The 13241-nt window shown below is 29.9% G+C and overlaps 1 protein-coding gene across 1 annotated transcript in view; it reads left to right on the forward strand.

Annotated features, from left to right (window-relative positions):
* Window positions 1–13241, forward strand: part of Fife (regulating synaptic membrane exocytosis protein fife) — a 182279-nt gene that overhangs the window by 96794 nt on the left and 72244 nt on the right. The window contains exon 9 of the mRNA XM_018507283.1: window positions 334–532. Within this exon, the coding sequence (XP_018362785.1) occupies window positions 334–532 (199 nt within the window). The remainder of the gene's footprint in view (window positions 1–333; window positions 533–13241) is intronic.

Raw genomic sequence — 13241 nt, forward strand, 5'->3', positions numbered from 1 at the left:
TGTGTGTGTGTGTGTGTGTGTGTGTGTAGGTATATATCAGGAATTTGAAATCGATCAAATTAGAAATAAAATATATAGGCTATAAATACATAAAATGTATTTATAGCCTAACTCTCTTATATATATTATATATATATAATGTGTAAGATTTAAAATATGTTTTATAGCCTAACTCTTATCTCTTCCGAGCCGTTTTATTAAATCCACGTTACTTTTTTATTTCTACTTATATTTCATTATTCAAAGCGATTTACTCGCTATTGTGAGTCGCGTTCAATATTTCAAGTATAATGGTCGGCCTTAAAATGTCGTTGGTCATTTGCTTCTTCGCAGGCACCCGAGAACCTGAAGAACGGCCTGCTCGCAGGTCCTCTTTCCGCGCTGTGAAACCAGTGATGCCGTACGACGCGGCCGACGACGAGAAGATGATTAAGCTAGACTCGTCATCTGCACCTGCGGTGGTACCGCCTGTGTCCCAACCCGTTCTTGTACCCGACGAAGAAAGGCGCAATCGACGAAGAGGCTCCCAATTGTAAGTTACTGTTGGCGCCGTTATAAGATTTATTATGTAAAAGAGGAGAGAAAACATGACCACGCATCTACACCATAATGTATATATAAAGCAAAGTGAAATCAGTTTTTTATTAAGAAGTTAAGCTATCCGGATTGACATGGCATGTTGAAAAATTGATTCCAATGCAATTTAATTTGACGTTTATTACATGATAACAGCACTCGCGAGATCTTATTTCTCATTTTGTTATTATATAATTAAACCTTTATAATTTATATCATTAAACAGTTACAACGTATTTGAATCCTCTATATACATAGGATCACAAAAAGTTTGACTATAAAGATTTATGTTTATCATTATATAGTAATGTATATTTACAAAAAAAAGCAAATTCTAGATTATTAGTTACATTTTATTAAAAATATCAAAAATAATAATTACTATTAAAGTAGCCACCTTTAACTTTGATGAAAGTTTTAAGACGTTTTGGGAATACGATGGCTGCGCATCTTTCTACGGGTAATTTCTCCCAGGTGGCCAATAGAACGATCTTCAGTCTACTATAAACCGATGAAAATCTTTTGGTGCAGTCTTTTTGATATTTAATGAGATGTAACCAGCCCTCTTGAGTTTTTAAATATTTTTTAATGTTACTTTTTTAAATATACGTTACTATCCAAGTAGAACGCTGACGTTATTTGTCGTCATTTTAACGTCAAAATGATAAATGACGTCAACCTGCTACCCAGATAATAACTTGACAAACACACTAAAATTGTCATACAAACTTTTTTATCATCCTGTATAATACATTATACATTCTTATGTTATGTTATATATTTTCTGTTATGTATATGTTAATATACATTCTTAAGTAAACATCATAATGATCAACGTAATTAATTTTAAATAAGTTAATGATTAACGTAATTAATTTTAAATAAATTAATAATTAAATCCAATATAAAAAGAGTACATATACTTTTGCACTATTTTAATTAATATTAATGATGAATTGTTCGAATAATCTCCAGTAACTCACTCATTATTTCGGCTTTCTACGATAATCTAACTCTAGCAATGGGAATGACGTAAATCTGCATTCTGCCGATTTCAATTTTGTACTTTAATTTCGAACTTTCACATATATTTGCTTGTTTTTTGACACCGAGTTTTGACACCGGAATTTTGACGTCACGGTAGACATTTCGCCTCTACTTTCCGAAAGTAATTTAAACTTTTACACTTGTGTACGTGCGTAAAAAAAAGACCTATCTCACGTTTTCCGCGTTGCATATGCGCGTTTAAAATTAAATATTTTCCATCCAAATATATATATCAGGCTAAATTTAAATTTTATCTTTCCGCATGTCTATTGAATCTTCTATAAAAAGAATAAAAAAGATTAATAAATAACTTCTTAGAATCATATATAAAAGAGATTTTACAGTAAATTACAAGCTTAAATTAATCTCTAAAAGTATTTTTTCTAATAAGAAATGCTCTCAATATATACTTTAATTCTCTGGAATATCTTTTTTTATGCTTCGAAGCTGTCTCTTCAGTATAATACACATTTAAACGCACAGTCGAAACTTCCTATTACATATTAGATAATCTATGGTCAGTTCTATAATTTTAGCAGAATTATAGGATACTTGCATGAAAAACATGCAAATCAAAATTGAAAAATAAATCGACGTATCCTGAAATAAATTGTTAAAATATTTCTTGAGCGATGTATCTATATTACGCAAAATTTTCGCAATCCGCAAATGTTGGTTATATCTATTTTATTATGAACGAAATAATTTGAAATATTCAATATACGAAGTATCTTGAAACAATTCTCACATACACAAGCATATTCAGAATATTTACTGAAAGATTTCCACATTTTTCCATACCGACATTTTTTGACGCGAAATGGTAGTCTCGATATGTATCGTGATCAATCAAATATGTTCAGAGTAATATAAAACGATATATGTTTCTGTCGTTTAATCTACTTTGATAAAACAATGTAATTGACGCCTAGTGTTTACATCTCATTAAAGCTCGTTTGCATCAATAAATTTGGATTAAATAAAGATGGGATTAAATAAACTTAGAGATTCACTATCCGTTTTTTTTAATTTTACTAGTAATACGGGCGAAAATTTACTTAGTTAAATTTAACTCAAAACGGATTAAGTTTTCCAGACTTTAAGTTTTCTTTTGTAGCGAACGAATATCGATTCGCAATCAGCGAAAGATTCCAATATAGAACCGAACAAGCATTTTTCTTGTATCTATCGGCGCGGCGAAAATGAGGATCGATCTACTCCCCGTCTGTGATTTCTTTCCCTATTCCGCTCTACCATGGCTTACTCATGATTACTCTTTTATTTCCAATAAAACGCAATGTGCAACGTATGTTGTAAATACATATACGCGAATCGCCAGCAAGAGGTCGAGTGGATCGCAAACAGGGGAGTTTGCTACTAGAGAAATAATTAATACCACCCTATCCCTTCTCCTACTCTTCGTTAAGTGTGCACATTTACTCGCGTGCGAGCATCTGCGGTTCTTGCCAAAGTCGAGTTCGGAACTGTTACAATTTCGGAGAGCTTAATTTTCCGCGCTATAGAAGGTTATACTCGAAAATGCAGCATAACGGCAAGCTTGCGATATTAACTATTCGAGAGGCTTGCGTTTATAATGCAGTACCCAATACGGATAATACTATGAAGCTGCACAAATTAAAAATATATTTGAATAACCATATAAGATTGAAATTAAAATTTGTCTTAAACATTTGCAGTCACGTATATTCTCTATGTCAATTAGATATATATTTCCATTTTTATGATATTTAATTAATTAAAAAATTTATTTAACCTTGAAAAATTTCATTTTAAATAAACATTTTAATCTTAATCGTTTTTATTTTCATTTTTAACATTTTTTATTATTTACAAACATAGGATAGGTAACTCCGGTATATACGCCGCGGAAGTCAGAAAAAATAGAAGAAGTGGGGATAATTTTCTCGCAACTTATACTCTATTACATGCCTTTATGTTATATTAATATTGAGTTATAATTTCAGCTTTTTACTGTTAATATTAATGAAATTATTCTGAGTTGAATCGATTTGTCACTGTGTGTGTAACAAGCAGCATCATCATAAATTATAATCTACATAAAATGATTACTGCATGTAAGGCGTGTAAAAGACCTAGTGGTTATTTCATGATACATACGTGTAGAGGAATAGTAAAGCATGTTGTATAGAGAGAGAGCAAAATACAAGTGCTTTGCTTTCGTATTCTTGGTTTAGTTTGTTGAAACCCTTGCATTTTTGCCATATATCCCACCCATTATCTATATATAGCAAAAATTCTTGGTTTAGTTTGTTGAAACCCTTGCATTTTTGCCATATATCCCATCCATTATATAGCAAAAATGCAAGATTTCAAAAAGTTTATTTTTTAATACGAAAACTAAATATTTCAGATTTCTAATTTTTTTTTCATAGTAGTAGACAGTACAAAGTTTTCACTGATATAATTCGTTTATTTTAAACATAGTAAATAGTACTTAATAAATTAAGTTTTTAATAGGTGCGGCGTATATACCGGAGTTACCCTATACAGAAAGAATGGTTTTGCCGAAATAAAAATTTAACTGATATAAAAATTTAATTAAATACACAAATCTGAAAATAATTTTGTCGGATTATCAAAATAAGTATGTATAATGACACTCAAACTGGTTATTAAAAAGTAAACATTTTTTACAGCATTGTACTTGAACATTCTACATAATTATTTTGATAGTTCAACAAAATTATTTTTAGGTCTAGCTAAATTTTCAGATACTTCATTAAAACAGTTTTTTCCATGTACGATGCTTTTCTAAATCTGATTAAAAAAATAATTTTTTTTTCTATGCGGTTTAAAATCTGAACACTTAATTCAATCGCTGCTGATATAATCCAATAATCGCGGTCAAAGATTTCTTTAACCATTTTCTATATCGAAAGGATCGAAGGTATCGAAGGTAAGGAAGTGTCATCCCTCGGATAGGTTGTTACGCTCATATGAAGGAGTCGAGATGTTTGGCGGAAGGATCGCGCGATGATGTATCGCTCTTGTCAAAATTGGCTTAACCTTCGTGATCCTTCGCCGTCATCATCTTTCTTGTAGCCGAATGAAAAAGTTTGTGAAAGACGATGAGTTAAAATCATCAGTCAGCGTTATAAATCATCTAGATCACGTAATCGTTATCTCATACAGCCAGATGGCATTGAAAGCTATATACATATTAATTCTTCATACACATGCACAAGTCAATTTTGAAACACGTTTTAAAAATATTAAAAATTGGTTACTATAAAGTTATTATGAAGTTTTCTGAAGTATAAACATTTATAGCTAACGACTGAAAATAATTGTCAGACCATTAAAAGAATTATATGGAACACTTAATTATTGATAACAATCTTGCTATTTGATAAAAATTCTTAATTTCAGCAATCAGTTTAAGCGTTCTACATAATTATTTTGATGGTACAAACCAAATTGTTTTCAAATCTAGCTAAATTTTTAGATACTTCACCAAAACTGTTCTTTTCGTGTATATTACTCAAGAAATTGTAAATATTTCTTTTGTAATTACAATATTGTAATATTTTTTTTATAATTTTTTATAAACATAATATATAGAAATTTAGATTAATGATAGATATTGATTGACTTCAATATTTCAAAATATAAATTTAATTAAACAAATTGTAAGCGACTTTAATTGATTCATGAAATAAACATCGTGCATCGTTGTAAACATTTTTTCATATAATTTCTCTATAGTTTATGTCTTCTTTTTAGTCTCGCCATCTAAAAATTATTTTTTGCAATTTGTGAGTATTATATCAGGTGAGAAATTAATTTATTTGTTTATCGAACATGACGAACGTAAACCTATATAGAAGAAATAAGACTGTCTCTTGTAATTTAATCTATCTAGCATTAATAGTAAATGAAGCATACATACAGCTTTTCAAAATACATGGTTCGTTCTTACGCCTTCGAAAAAAAAATCATCGATTATTCACGATCAATGTACTATCTAAAGCGGCACATTCGTCGACCTCGATTTCAAGATACCTATAGATTGCTAAATTGAGACATGAGAGCTGCTGTTAGAACTAAAACAAGTGCGCAGCACTTTTCCTCCTGCCTTATATCGGCCTCACACTGGCAACAGCCACCCTGTAAAAAGCGACGTTAGAATAGAAGTACACTTGTGCTTTAATACGACCGTGCTGCTACGTCGAAATTTGGTCGTGCTTCGAATGCTTGCGTCGGCTGACTGTGCGCCGCATCAACCACGACCACGGTATCGTCAACTCGGTAAACCGCCAGAAATCAGGGTAACTCGTCCCGATAATTCTGCTGAATATCGCACGTCTTAACTGACATACTTTCCGTTGCTGCCAGTAAATTTTCAATCCATCTCACGCGTCGAGTAAAGTTACCTTGTCTTTCTCTCTTGTGGTAACTCCAAAAATTTGATTCTATAATAAGAATTCACGCCCCTTGTGTGACAAACTTTTGTGTTCTCAGCAAATCATCTAAGTTTATTATTGATATTGTATCATTCTTTAACTTCATTATACATGATTTGAGAAAGATAATAAATTAATAATAAATTTTAATTTGGATTTATCATAACAATTTTTTTGAAAGAGTAAAAAATTTACTTGACTATTATGCAAACATAGAAAAAAATATAGAACCTAGAGAGAGTAATCAACAAATTAAAAAATGCAGATTTTCTACAAAATATTTAAACATTATAAAAGAAATTAGTTCAAAGTTTTTTTTCCTTATTTTTTTTTAACGACGCAAACAATTTACAAAAATTCTAAAGAGGAAGAGAGAAAATGAAATAACTTACATCATACTTCTTCCTTTTCTTAACAAAAGTTAGAGAGAAATGTAATAATAAAGTTTTAATTCTCGTTTACTTATGGCCCGTCCGAGTAATTATTGTTTCCCCTAACTCTGGTCACGACATAATTTTTTAATCGTGTAATATTGTAATTCCTATTTACTTACGGAACTGCGATTTAATTTAATTATCGCGTTTCGTGTTATTCTGTCCTGTGTTCATCTTTCTATATAACTTGAGTTTTCGTAACTAAAATACGAGAACAATAACATAAACGCGCAAACCTGCAATTTATCATTATTAAGAATTTGCAATTTATAATTATGCAGAATTTTCTTAATTCTAGCAAATTTTATACAATTTATAGTTGTATAAATTTTATACAAAATTTATATAATTTGTTTACGCAACAACAAACTTTTAATGTTTGTAAGTTTTACAATTTTTTAAACAATTTCTAAATAATTTTCTGATTAATGTTTGTTTTAAAACGATTTTTAGTCGGAAACCGAAATAAGCTTAATAAATTATATAAAAAATACTAAATATATATAGAAATTAATTTTGTGCTATTATCAATAATGTATACTGCTACAGTTTAGCTCTCTTTTGTATGTGCTTTTCTCTTATATTTTAACTTTACATTTTTTCAACAAGAAAGTAACACTCACACACACAATAAGAAAGTAACGTGCAAGTAAAACAGGACTCTTTTTTTATGTAGACTCTCGACAGAGTGTACTAATCGATATCGCCGCGCAGCTCATTCTTATTCAGCGAAACGACCAGGAAAAGCTTTTATTCTGTCGGAGTTCGTGATGGCACTGCGCAATTAAGCGATTCTCCTTCAAAGAGTGGCTATGAGCTGCAATGAAAAGAACGGGAAGAATCTCATAAAGGGATATGATCTTGTAAATTTCCATCTAGCTCCGACTAACCCTCACACAAAACTGAAAGAAAGAAAGAGAGAGAGAGAGAGAGAAAGAGAAAGAGAGATATCCTCTTTTGAAGCCGACATGTGACATTCCATTGCATTTGATCATAGAATTCGATATGAATGCAATACGACTTCCTATTGAGAATGAAAAAAGAAATTTTGATGAGGAATTCAACAAAAAGCACTTACTTCTGCGATCACATGTCTAAATAATATTTAATTGCATTCGGATTGCAGTTCATATTTCTTGAAACTAATCTCTTTAATTCTATTCCCCTCAGTTCTATTCTCTCTCTATTCTAATTCAAAAACCGTAATTTTGTTATACGTTACCATACATTACCGCTAGCCACAGAAACCTGCTCTTGATTATTCATATTCTTGTTACTTTATTCGTAACATCCATATACATTTCAGTCTTAATTTATGCTTAAAAAAAGGATATATGCTTGAACTTAATTTGCATACCTTGGGCACGTGAAAAAATTTTCTCCTTTTAAAGAATTAATAAACCTTTTTTGTAAACATATGAAACCTATAGCGTCTTCAGAAAATATTAAAAAACAGTCACATTATTGCAACTCTGTTCTGATCTGTTTTTAATCTTTTTAATATTAAGACTTTATTTATTATAAAAGAAATCTTATAGTTATTCATAGATTATTTCTACATAATCATAGTCAGATTTTTTTCAGAAAATTTTGAATACAAAAAATTATATTATTCAGTTTTTTAAAACTGGGAAATCTTTATATTTTCATGTAGTATAAAGTGTACATGCTTTTTAAATATATTCTTAAATTTATCTTTATCTTTTTTATTTTATACTTATTTATATTAAATTTTGCAATTCTCTTTCTTAAAAAATGTAATAATTAATGCTTTTTTTGTAATTATAGAATAGAGATAAACAACATAAACTGTAATTTAGAACACGTCTCATACAAACTATAAAAGACCAAGTAATTCTGAAATAGTATCTTCGTGCAAATAAAAGAAAATGGAGAAAAATATATATTTTTAGAGGAAAATTATCGGCAAAACTTCAAGAAATCTCGCGGATTTACACGTAACTTTATCTATTCCAAAACGCACTTTCTACTCCATCAAAACATGAGATTTAAAAGGAAATCAGATACGAGATCGTTCGCTATTTTCATTCTTGATCTGTATGATCGAGATATTTTCAAAAAGATTTCCCCGGCGGCTGTTGTATTTTTATTTCTACCGAAATAAACGTCTCTTGCGCTCATACGTTTAAAGCAAGATTTCGTCAAATCAACAATTTCATATTTTAAAGGTCGAGTGCTTGCAGCCGAAATCGCTTCTTGTCGATATCAAGCGAATTCGCATGATTGAACACGGTTATAGAAGAAATAACTATCAATGTAAGATCAAAGGAAGCCTATTTTATCCTCTGATACGGTGATTCCGCCTTTGTAACCGCTATTAATAACAGATTCTTTGAAGAATTTTCAGTCAATTCTTTGGCAAAAAAAGTTGATAAAAATAATTTAATTCTAAAAATATCTTATATTTAAAAAATGTATTTTCATGCCTTTTAAGACTTTTAAAGCATTTTTACGAAGTAAAACTTTATTAAAGTTGTATAGGTTCTGCAAAAGTTAATAAAATTGGAAACTTATACTTTGTACATAAAAATAAATGTTATATGTATTATACGTAAAATGTATTATATTAGATGTTAAACTTAATTCCTGCCGTTTTTCGTCTCTAAAACTGATTTGTTTCGAAGGGAAGATGAATGAATACCTTAATCAAAGTAATTTCCTCCATTTTCTACTTTATTACTAATTAATAATACTTTGATTAAGGTATTTCTCTTCGAAACAAATCAATTTTGGAGACGAAAAACGGCAGGAATTAAGTTTAACACCTAATATATAAAATGTTCAATAAAACCCAATCAATATTTATATTTCATAATACAATTTTAGTTATAACAAATACAGATAGCGTCCATAATTTATTCTTTTATTTCCTCAAAACAATAATTTAAATAAAAATTTTCTCGTTTTATCCTAATTATTTTTTAAAAAACCATACCTATTTTTTATTGAAACAATTTTTCATCCAGTTTTTCTAAATTGCCATCAAACTTTTTGTATTATTTTCAAATAAAGAAAAATATGTAATTTTTTTATTTTGTTAAAAAGAATACGTGTAATACGTACCATAAATAAAAGACAAATCCCTTTTTCAGTTAAATTTAAATAATTGATATTATTGGAAGTTAATCAGAATTATAAAAATCTACATGTTTTCAATTAAAAAATAAAATCTATATATGTATATAAATATATATAAACTGTATTTTTTCTTGTACAGACTATAACAAAGAAAAGAAATTTGAAATTAAATAAAATATTCTTTTTTTATAACTATATTTAGTTATATTCTAAGACGAAGCGATGGCTGAAAGTAATACTACAAAAGACAGATTCAAAATGCGATTACGAATGTCCCAAAAACGACGAGACATAGGAAAGGAGCTTACAAAACGCGAGACAATATGGAAGTCTTTTAATATTACTATCGATCCTGTACGTCATACTATAATACTTAAAAACCGTTACTTATAAAATAAAAAATACAGATAGCGTATTTGATAATTCCTCATACGTCGTGTAGCTATTCTTCTCTCTTTTTTACCTCTTCACAAAACAATTTAATAATCGCCGTGCCACGATCGCACAGTTATTTCTGAAGAACGGAAACGCTTTTACGTGGACAAGACTCGTTAAAAGTTGCACGGCTCGTTTGAAATCTATCTCGTTCGCCTCAACGTTACACCGTTTTCTTCTTCGTTTTTCTTTTTTTTTCGGGTCTTCAACGCTGTGCATAAAAATGCGAGATAAGCCCAACGCTGCGGGGCGCACGTTGGCTCGGCGGAATTGCAAGTTTCAATTTGCAAGAGAAACGGAAGACGCAGCGTAGCGGTTGCATCAACGTCATGCACGCTACGATATCGTTTGTTTAATGCAGCGCAGCCGCGGGGCTGCCAGACAATAGTTTGTTGGTTTGCAAAACCGTCTTATGAATTTCTATTTATTTTGCGAATCGGTGTGATAACTTTTCCGGTTTTAAAGTAAAGCAGTAAAAACGTCTATATTCCTTCAATTGATGCTTGAAAATATCTCTTGTATAGATCTAGTTCTTGTGCCAGTTGAAAAAGACGTCTTGAACTTCTAACGGACATCTTCAAGAGCAACGTTTTCTTGATAACAAGGATTCGAAGAAAATTCCATCAAAAAGATCATCAAATCTTTACGATATAACTAGATCACTCAATATAACTTCTTAATTTTTAATAAATTTTAATGAAGATTTCATACTCAACATTAATATTACTTTCTAACATTTAAAAAGAGCTTTGAAAGCTGCAGGCATATATGACAAATCATATATGCATATATATCAATTACAAAATATTACGAAATAAATATTTCGTACTTTTTAAAGAACGGAGCTGACGTACAGTGAGTGCAAAAAGTATTCGTACACAGAAACTATTTTTTAAAAAAACTTTATTTAAAAAAAAAATATTATCCAGCGAGAAGTGAGTCATCGAATTGATGTCGAATCAATATAAATATGATGATTTCAACATCAATTTGATGTCGATTCGACGTTTCATTTCTTGTTTTTTGGATAATTAATAATTTATTCATAAAAAATAAAATAGATTGTATGTTTCCTAAAATTATATATAGGGTAACTCCGGTATATACGCCGCATCTGTCAAAAATTTAATTTATTCAGTATTATTTACTGTGTTTATAGTAAACGAACTGTATCAGTAAAAACTTTGTATTGTCTACTACTATGAAAAAAATATTAGAAATCCGAAATATTTATTTTTCATATTAAAAAATGAACTTTTTAAAACACTCTTGCATTTTTGCCGTATATCCCATGGGGGTGGGATATATGGCTACTCATAGGGGGAGGGGAGGGGGGTATGTATGGCTCATGAAAAATTTACAAATAATGCATATAAATAAGACGTATAATGACACAATAACTTAAACTTAACACAAAACTATAATATAACATAAAGGCATGTAACAGAGTAGTTGCGAGAAAATTACCCCCACTCCTTCTATTTTTTTCTGACTTCTGCGGCGTAAATTCCAGCGCGGTGTATTTGCCGGAGTTATCCTACCAAAAAGATGTATATTAATTATACAAAATATATCATCTGAAAAGTAAGCGAAAATTAAAAAAAATTGTATTGTTTAAATGCTCAAAAAGTATTCATACAGACGAGAAATGTAGCTTCTAAAATCAGGAATACATGCGAAGCTCGTTTGTTTATGTTAGAACAGAATGTATTCATTGTATAAAATTACTAATTAATGTTTATTTTCTACAAATAAGACTTTTTTTAATAACAAATTTCCTTGTACGAATACTTTTTGCTCTCACTGTATATATTTTTAATACTTCATAAATATGAATACTTCATGTAAACTTTAACCTTACATTTCTTCATTTATTTTTTAGTTTCCAGAAAATGCTTTCTCTCTTGTCGTAACTATCGCTTGAATTTCTCTTTTACACGAGAAACTTTGGCACGATTATGTCGGCAACTTTCAATATGTTATACACCGAAGCTCGTATAGACACCGAACTACATACACTCGGTAGTGCACCAGTGTTCCAACCTTTTTCTCTTGGCATATTTATATCTAAGAATATATTTTTACATTTAATATTGAATGTGTGAATTGAAGTTTTCTCATACAAGAAGCCTGTATCTTCATAGAACTAAATTTCTTTATTTTTCTAAAATTTCTAAAAACTATTATCAAAGAAGTCTAATGATAATAAGCATTCAGTTAGCATATTATATTTGCTATACTGTCAGAGTGTAAAAAAAAACTTGATTTAAAATGTTCTAAAAAAATTGTTTTCAAAAAAGAGTCATAAAGATAATTAAGAAATCTATATGGATATAGTCATTTTTAATTTTTTACATCATGTAAAAATCGAGTATAGATGTTATTTCGGATTAAAATCCGATTTGCATATTTAGCGCTAAATATTTTCAAACGGGATTCGGCACAAAGCCACCGATTGTTTTCATGCGAAGTAGGATGGTTAAAGCGGTTAGGGTTACTTTATGAACCTCAAGCGTAAGCTTCCTTAGCCTTTATGGTCTAGAATTAGGACGGTAATTTGTGTCCATGACATCGTACCAACGTGGACGAGTAAATTTATGGCGTGCCTGGGGATGCTCACCGCGCGGCGGACAGTTTAACACAATTGTGACTACATTTCGTTATAAAGTAAAAAAAACTTTATTTTTGTCTAGTAGAAACGTCTGTTAATTGACTACATTTTTTATACCCTCTTCATCCATTTTGCATTGTAAAGAGAATCTAATTTAGCAATTAAATGTTTTACGTTGAAAGTTAAAGGCAATTGACAAATTAAAATTGGCGTAGAATTACACCGGTACAAGTACTAATTTTTTTATTACACTTGCAAATGTTTCATTTTCTTTAAAGCTGTAATTTAAGTAGTATGTATGATAACGAAAGTTTAAATTCATATTTTATTGTTTCCATAATTAAAATAAAAATTTCAATTAAATGCTCAAAAGAAATTTAAGTATGTATTACCTAATATCACGCAGATAAAGAAATAAGTAATACAGATACTGCTTAATATCATTGGAAAATAGAGCTGTGAAAAGTTACATAATTTTAAGTCAATATAATCAACATGTACTGATATTTATCAAGTGAAACAATACTTCTCAGCGGTTTATTATCGCAACTTTAACCGAGAAAGCTGAAAGTCGATATTGGATGTAACGTTTTT

The sequence above is a fragment of the Trachymyrmex cornetzi genome, unplaced genomic scaffold (genome assembly GCF_001594075.2).
Source record: "Trachymyrmex cornetzi isolate Tcor2-1 unplaced genomic scaffold, Tcor1.1 scaffold230, whole genome shotgun sequence".
Taxonomy (NCBI): domain Eukaryota; kingdom Metazoa; phylum Arthropoda; class Insecta; order Hymenoptera; family Formicidae; genus Trachymyrmex; species Trachymyrmex cornetzi.